At 43.5% G+C, this 7652-nt stretch overlaps 1 protein-coding gene across 5 annotated transcripts in view; it reads right to left on the reverse strand.

Moving 5' to 3' along the window:
- Positions 1-554: 554 nt before the first annotated feature.
- LOC128686311 (uncharacterized) overlaps positions 555-7652 on the reverse strand; it is a 51887-nt gene continuing 44789 nt past the window's right edge. For 4 of the 5 annotated variants that reach the window (XM_053773144.2, XM_053773147.2, XM_053773145.2 and 1 more), the window contains one exon: positions 562-1618. In XM_053773144.2, coding sequence (XP_053629119.2) covers positions 645-1616 — 972 coding nt within the window. In that variant the 5' untranslated portion in view covers positions 1617-1618 and the 3' untranslated portion in view covers positions 562-644. Of the gene's footprint in view, positions 1619-7652 lie in introns of all 5 variants that reach the window. The other variant, XM_070086009.1, reaches the window with a different exon arrangement.

Below are 7652 nucleotides of genomic sequence, written 5' to 3' on the forward strand. Positions count from 1 at the left end.
AGGAATAGATCCGTCTATGAGTTAACTTTTCAAAGATTTTAGAGAGCAATGGTAAGTTAGATATTGGTCTATAGTTATTCAAGTCAGCTTGGTCACCTCCTTTGTGGATCGGAGTGACCCTTGCTATTTTGAGGATTGTTGGGAAGGTAGATGATTCAATGGATTTGTTAAAGAGCATTGCAATAATTGGTGACAATACTTGAGTAGCTTTTTTGTACATAAAAGCAGGCAAGCTGTTGTATGATATGTATTCTCGACTACGTATATATACAGTTTTTCTCATTTTCTTATGTCATTTGGATGACCAAGCTCAGGACGGACACGTATCCATTACAGACGTACTTGTGTCCTTCCATCCATATTGTAGGTATCAAAATAACGTATAGTTACGTTATTTTTTATAATTTTTACATAGCGTTTGTTGGAATAAAACAAATACAAGGAATATATGCAAGATACTGTAGCCATTCACTATTAAAGACTATCTTAAATCAAACGCCTTATAAATGTTTTAAACAAATGATAGCAAACAATTAACATAGAATTACTTAAGTTAATAAAATGTAAAAAATATTTATACTAAATACTGATATGATTTATTTGTTTAGGTACAACTAATAAACACTGAAATTATTCAAAATCGACTAGTGTTCGATCTGTTGTATGTGGCTTCTTGAATCATCATGCGGCACTTGTCTTGCGGGTGTGTTGTGTATGCTGGGTGCCACAAGGAAAGGATCAATGTGTCTTGGTAGGCCAGGTAGCTGAGGTATGAAGCCCATGTAGTGGAGGAGCAGGAAGGAGAGCCAGGTTCCTCGAGCCTTGCTCCTCGACGCCTTCACTGCAACACCCACCGGTGTTAACACCACGTCTGCACCCGCTGCTGCAGCTGTGTTTATGGGACCTCGTAAGTGTTCGGGGATGGTGCGAGTGCTGCTGTGGAGGAGGTGTGGCTTATCTCTGGATGATAGACTGGGTGGAGCATTTAAGTAATGGATCTCCCAACTCTGTGCTGGGCCAGGAGCTATAGCAGATCGAAAAATTTCATCATTTCCAACTTTATGAGGTGATATATCTATATCTTCATGTGAGGCCGCGTAGTCATTATCGTAAATGTCAAAATGTTTTTCTGTGATTTGTCGCTCGATTTCCTCATCATGATTTCTTCTGACGCCAGCAACTATTGTACCAGGGGCTAGCTTGTACACCAGAGCTGTCTTGCCCTGGTACTCTCCTGAGGTCAACACTGCTCTGGTGTCATTGCCGGCCACTTCCTTCAGAGGCAACAGATCGTAATTCTTCATGATATGTAACATCTGTTCTACGTACTCTTTAGTGAGTGACCACGACGATAGGGTGAGATCAGAGATGCCTCTGTTGGTGCCCAACTCAGTTGGTTTGCTGCCAAAAGATGCATCTTCTGGAGCAGCAAACGTTTCTTCCTCAAGAGAAGAGCTGGTGGATGTTGCAGATTGAGGCCCCGTAAGGGAGGTGCCGAGGCTGGTGGCGGGTGTAGGGAAGCTGGTGTAGGAGGCACTACTGGCTAAGTGTGAGATAGTTATCTCACACTCACTCACTCCAACTACAATCACCAGCAACAAGATTATCGCAGACATATCTGCAAGGAAAAGTGCGGTAAGAAAAAGCTAAGTGAGATTCACTTGCATCTGAAATTTTGTTCACAAAATATTTGAAAATTAAATGTATTTGCAGCTCAATAATTTGATATCTAAAATGAGGGGCGGAGAATAATTAGGCTCAACTCGAGGAAGGGAAAAGTAACTAGTACCTCGAATCAAGAGAAATATACCAGCTTGTAGTGGAGTTTTGTTTGTCAGGAAACAAGGACAAGTGCCTCTTGACAAGGGCCTTTGCCAGGAGTTGAACCGTTGAGGGGTTGAGCGTTGACTACCCTATCCCTATTCAGTGGCTGGTTAAGGGTGGAAGGTGGCAGCTTGTCTGTACTCAATACCTATAGCATATATCTCATTCTCCCACACGGTAAAAATAACACTGACGGCACAGTTTACCTGGAGTTTACCTGGAGAGAGTTCCGGGGGTCAACGCCCCCGCGGCCCGGTCTGAGACCAGGCCTCCTGGTGGATCAGAGCCTGATCAACCAGGCTGTTGCTGCTGGCTGCACGCAAACCAACATACGAGCCACAGCCCGGCTGATCCGGAACTGACTTTAGGTGCTTGTCCAGTGCCAGCTTGAAGACTGCCAGGGGTCTGTTGGTAATCCCCCTTATGTGTGCTGGGAGGCAGTTGAACAGTCTCGGGCCCCTGACACTTATTGTATGGTCTCTTAACGTGCTAGTGACACCCCTGCTTTTCATTGGGGGGATGGTGCATCGTCTGCCAAGTCTTTTGCTTTCGTAGTGGGTGATTTTCGTGTGCAAGTTCGGTACTAGTCCCTCTAGGATTTTCCAGGTGTATATAATCATGTATCTCTCCCTCCTGCGTTCCAGGGAATACAGGTTTAGGAACCTCAAGCGCTCCCAATAATTGAGGTGTTTTATCTCCGTTATCCGCGCCGTGAAAGTTCTCTGTACATTTTCTAGGTCGGCAATTTCACCTGCCTTGAAAGGTGCTGTTAGTGTGCAGCAATATTCCAGCCTAGATAGAACAAGTGACCTGAAGAGTGTCATCATGGGCTTGGCCTCCCTAGTTTTGAAGGTTCTCATTATCCATCCTGTCATTTTTCTAGCAGATGCGATTGATACAATGTTATGGTCCTTGAAGGTGAGATCCTCCGACATGATCACTCCCAGGTCTTTGACGTTGGTGTTTCGCTCTATTTTGTGGCCAGAATTTGTTTTGTACTCTGATGAAGATTTAATTTCCTCATGTTTACCATATCTGAGTAATTGAAATTTCTCATCGTTGAACTTCATATTGTTTTCTGCAGCCCACTGAAAGATTTGGTTGATGTCTGCCTGGAGCTTTGCAGTGTCTGCAATGGAAGACACTGTCATGCAGATTCGGGTGTCATCTGCAAAGGAAGACACGGTGCTGTGGCTGACATCCTTGTCTATGTCGGATATAAGGATGAGGAACAAGATGGGAGCGAGTACTGTGCCTTGTGGAACAGAGCTTTTCACCGTAGCTGCCTCGGACTTTACTCTGTTGACGACTACTCTCTGTGTTCTGTTAGTGAGGAAATTATAGATCCATCGACCGACTTTTCCTGTTATTCCTTTAGCACGCATTTTGTGCGCTATTACGCCATGGTCACACTTGTCGAAGGCTTTTGCAAAGTCTGTATATATTACATCTGCATTCTTTTTGTCTTCTAGTGCATTTAGGACCTTGTCGTAGTGGTCCAATAGTTGAGACAGACAGGAGCGACCTGTTCTAAACCCATGTTGCCCTGGGTTGTGTAACTGATGGGTTTCTAGATGCGTGGTGATCTTGCTTCTTAGGACCCTTTCAAAGATTTTTATGATATGGGATGTTAGTGCTATTGGTCTGTAGTTCTTTGCTGTTGCTTTACTGCCCCCTTTGTGGAGTGGGGCTATGTCTGTTGTTTTTAGTAACTGTGGGACGACCCCCGTGTCCATGCTCCCTCTCCATAGGATGGAAAAGGCTCGTGATAGGGGCTTCTTGCAGTTCTTGATGAACACAGAGTTCCATGAGTCTGGCCCTGGGGCAGAGTGCATGGGCATGTCATTTATCGCCTGTTCGAAGTCATTTGGCGTCAGGATAACATCGGATAGGCTTGTGTTAATCAAATTTTGTGGCTCTCTCATAAAAAATTCATTTTGATCTTCGACTCTCAGTCTGGTTAGCGGCTTGCTAAAAACTGAGTCATATTGGGACTTGAGTAGCTCACTCATTTCCTTGTTGTCATCTGTGTAGGACCCATCTTGTTTAAGTAGGGGCCCAATACTGGACGTTGTTCTCGATTTTGATTTGGCATAGGAGAAGAAATACTTTGGGTTTCTTTCGATTTCATTTATGGCTTTTAGTTCTTCCCGCGATTCCTGACTCCTAAAGGATTCTTTTAGCTTAAGTTCGATGCTTGCTATTTCTCTGACCAGTGTCTCCCTACGCATTTCAGATATATTGACCTCTTTTAGCCGCTCTGTTATTCTTTTCCGTCGCCTGTAAAGGGAGCGCCTGTCTCTTTCTGTTTTACATCTACTCCTCCTTTTTCTTAGAGGAATAAGCCTTGTGCATACATCGAGTGCTACCGAGTTAATCTGTTCTAGGCATAAGTTGGGGTCTGTGTTGCTTAGTATATCTTCCCAGCTTATATCGGTTAGGACTTGGTTTACTTGGTCCCACTTTATGTTTTTGTTATTGAAGTTGAATTTGGTGAATGCTCCCTCGTGACTAATCTCCTTATGTCGGTCTGGGGCTCCGCGCATACATGACTGAACCTCAATTATGTTGTGATCTGAGTATATTGTTTTTGATATGGTGATATTTCTTATCAGATCATCATTGTTAGTGAAGATGAGGTCTAGTGTATTCTCCAGTCTAGTAGGCTCTATTATTTGCTGGTTTAAATTGAATTTTGTGCAGAGATTTAAAAGCTCGCGTGAGTGTGAGTTTTCATCAGAGCTGCCTCCTGGTGTTATTACTGCAACAATATTATTTGCTATATTCCTCCATTTTAGGTGCCTTAAGTTGAAATCCCCCAGGAGCAAGATATTGGGTGCAGGAGCTGGGAGATTTTCCAGACAGTGGTCAATTTTTAACAGCTGTTCCTGGAATTGCTGGGATGTTGCATCCGGAGGCTTGTAGACTATCACAATGACTAGGTTTTGGTTCTCGACCTTTACTGCTAAAACTTCCACTACATCATTTGAGGCATTTAGCAGTTCTGTGCAAACAAGTGACTCTGCAATGTACAGGCCAACCCCCCCCTTTTGCCTGTTCACTCTGTCACATCTGTATAGGTTGTAACCTGGGATCCATATTTCGTTGTCCAAGTGATCCTTTATGTGGGTCTCAGTGAAAGCCGCGAACATTGCCTTTGCCTCTGCAAGCAGTCCACGGATGAAAGGTATTTTGTTGTTTGTTGCTGGCTTTAGACCCTGTATATTTGCAAAGAAGAATGTTATCGGACTGGTGGTATTGTTGGTACTGGGGGGGGGATTTTTTTTCCGGCATTAGTATCTGTATCTGTTGGTTTGGAGTGGAGGCCATCGACTGTGGTTCCACTCCAGGAATGACTGGATTTGGTGTACGATTTCTGCCATTTCCTGCCAGTTTTTTTTCCTTCCTGGCACTAAAAAACCTCTCCCTCTTGAGTGGCTGTGGCTACCCAGGTTTTCCCATGGCCTGGATGTTTTGTATCTTTTTGTCCCCTTTAGATGGTATGCCTGGCAATTTAAGTTATAGCACAGTCTTTCCTGTACTGAAGAGGTACACAGTTCAGGGTGAAAAAGCTTACAGGAAGGGAGTTTGCATTTTCCTGTTGTCATATGGGCATGGCATTTCCTAGGGTGGTCATAGTTGCACGTCCCATCTGTTTTTCCAGATTTCCCATGCCAGCAGATACCGAGTGCATAGTATGTGCACAGGCTTGGTTTCCGTTTGCCTTGGGTTTCTGTGACTGTATTCCCTGTTGGTGCATGTTTCCCTGTCTTACTTCTATCCTCCCTAGCACCAACAATGGAGCTCCCACCATTTGTTTTTGGTAATATATCCTCACTATTGCTAGTGGAGTCCTCTTGTTTGCTATTTCCTGCGGTATTTCTAGTTTGCAATATTGGTTTTATCTTATCTTTGACTACACTTGTTTCCCTACTATGGCTCCTGTCCCCTATGAGGTCATTCATATGTATTCCTTCCTGCGTATAATTCCCGACTACCTGGACAAAATCTCCAGCTTCACCATTACTGTCTCCCAGGACAGCATCTCCAGCTTCCCCATTACTGTCTCCCAGGACAGCATCTCCAGCTTCACCATTACTGTCTCCCAGGACAGCACCTCCAGCTTCACCATTACTGTCTCCCAGGACAGCACCTCCAGCTTCCCCATTACTGTCTCCCAGGACAGCACTATCAGCCCCCCATTTACTGACTACCAGGACATCATCTCCAGCCTTACAGTTTCTGACTACATGGCCAGTATCAAGGGCAGTACCATTCAGCCCGGACTTTTTATGTTCCCATCTGTTGTAGAAAGCTTCCAGGTTTTCTATGAAAGCAGCTTTGATGTTGACCTCTTTTAATACCCTTGTGATTTTAGTCCACAGATTTATCTCATTTGGGCATACCCAAAAACACTTCCCTGTTTTAATACTGCTTGTAGCTAGTTCTTGGATATCTGCACAAGGGGCGTGACACCAATTTCCACAGAAATGACAATTTATGCATGTGGAAGCCCGTTTGTTTGACTGACCACAGACTACACACAGCTTCATAATGATTTGAATGGTTGATTTACTGCAATTCTACTAGCAACCTCTTGAATATTCTATTAATAACCTGCTAGGTGCACAACGAAACCGTTTGAAACCAGTCCAGGGTTCGGACCAGTCAAGGGTTCGGACCATTCAAGGGTTCGGACCAGTCAAGGGTTCGGACCAGTCTATCTGATCTGATCAGTGGGTCACTTATTTAAACCATACTGGTCGGTGATTTGAGCTAACACATGAAGGATCTACTGGAAATTATCTACCCGAGTAATATGTGATTTGATTGATACAAAAGTATAACTTGCGTGATGAAGAGCCGGTGACTGCTGGCAGCTCCTACAATGACGAACGGTCGAGCCACCACCTTTGTTTATCAATCGCTGTATCTAGCTTCTCTATTTTTTTTTTTTTTCCGTCTCCACCACAATAAATGCTATATTATCACTATAGTTGACTGGTGCAAATTTTGGAGGAAGGGCGCTTTTTCTGTAGTAATAATTGCTTCTCGTTGTGTATATTGCGACCACTGGTAACTACAGGTTATATGAAATTCACAGTAAAGTCTCGTATTTCAAGAAAAAGAAACTAATGAAAGTCACTCCACTCCACTAAGTACCATTATAATACTGGTTAGTTGCTACTACAACACTGTATTCTGCTATTCACTGGTATCACTAGATTATATGCGAGTACACTAGCAGGCCAGGAAGATTATTAAAAACAGCTGACCTGTGGTAAGTTTCTGGCGACTTCTGGCACCTGCCTCTATAGGCTTATCACTTCATTTACAAATTCACCTGTTTTCAAATGACACTTTAGCCTTCATCATCAATATACTAGGGAGCCACTGTAGTATACACTATACACTATGTATACTCAATGCTTTCAGGGAGACTTTCTTTCCTCTGACACAAAGTTCAATATTATTATTTTTCCACACGGGACAGGCCTATGATTCCCCTCTGGCAGTAAACTCTGCTAGGAAGTGCACACTAATTCTCATTTTTTTACTCAGTATATAATGTTTTCCGCCCAAGATTGGTTCCAGGCGCTAGAGGGATGTATCGTATAGGATTGATGACACAAATTAAATTTCTAGCACGTAAGAGCGACCGTGAAAACACCAGAAAAACCGGGAGCACAACGAGGCACGCTGACACGAATGGGGACGTCTTCTCTCACTCTCATAACTCTGTGGCATCTGAAAGCTAACAAATTCAGTCTTATGTAACATCTCGCTTCTTACATTATCACACTTACAATTTTTTTTTTTTGCTAAAA

This window comes from Cherax quadricarinatus, chromosome 17 (genome assembly GCF_038502225.1).
Source record: "Cherax quadricarinatus isolate ZL_2023a chromosome 17, ASM3850222v1, whole genome shotgun sequence".
NCBI classification, from domain to species: domain Eukaryota; kingdom Metazoa; phylum Arthropoda; class Malacostraca; order Decapoda; family Parastacidae; genus Cherax; species Cherax quadricarinatus.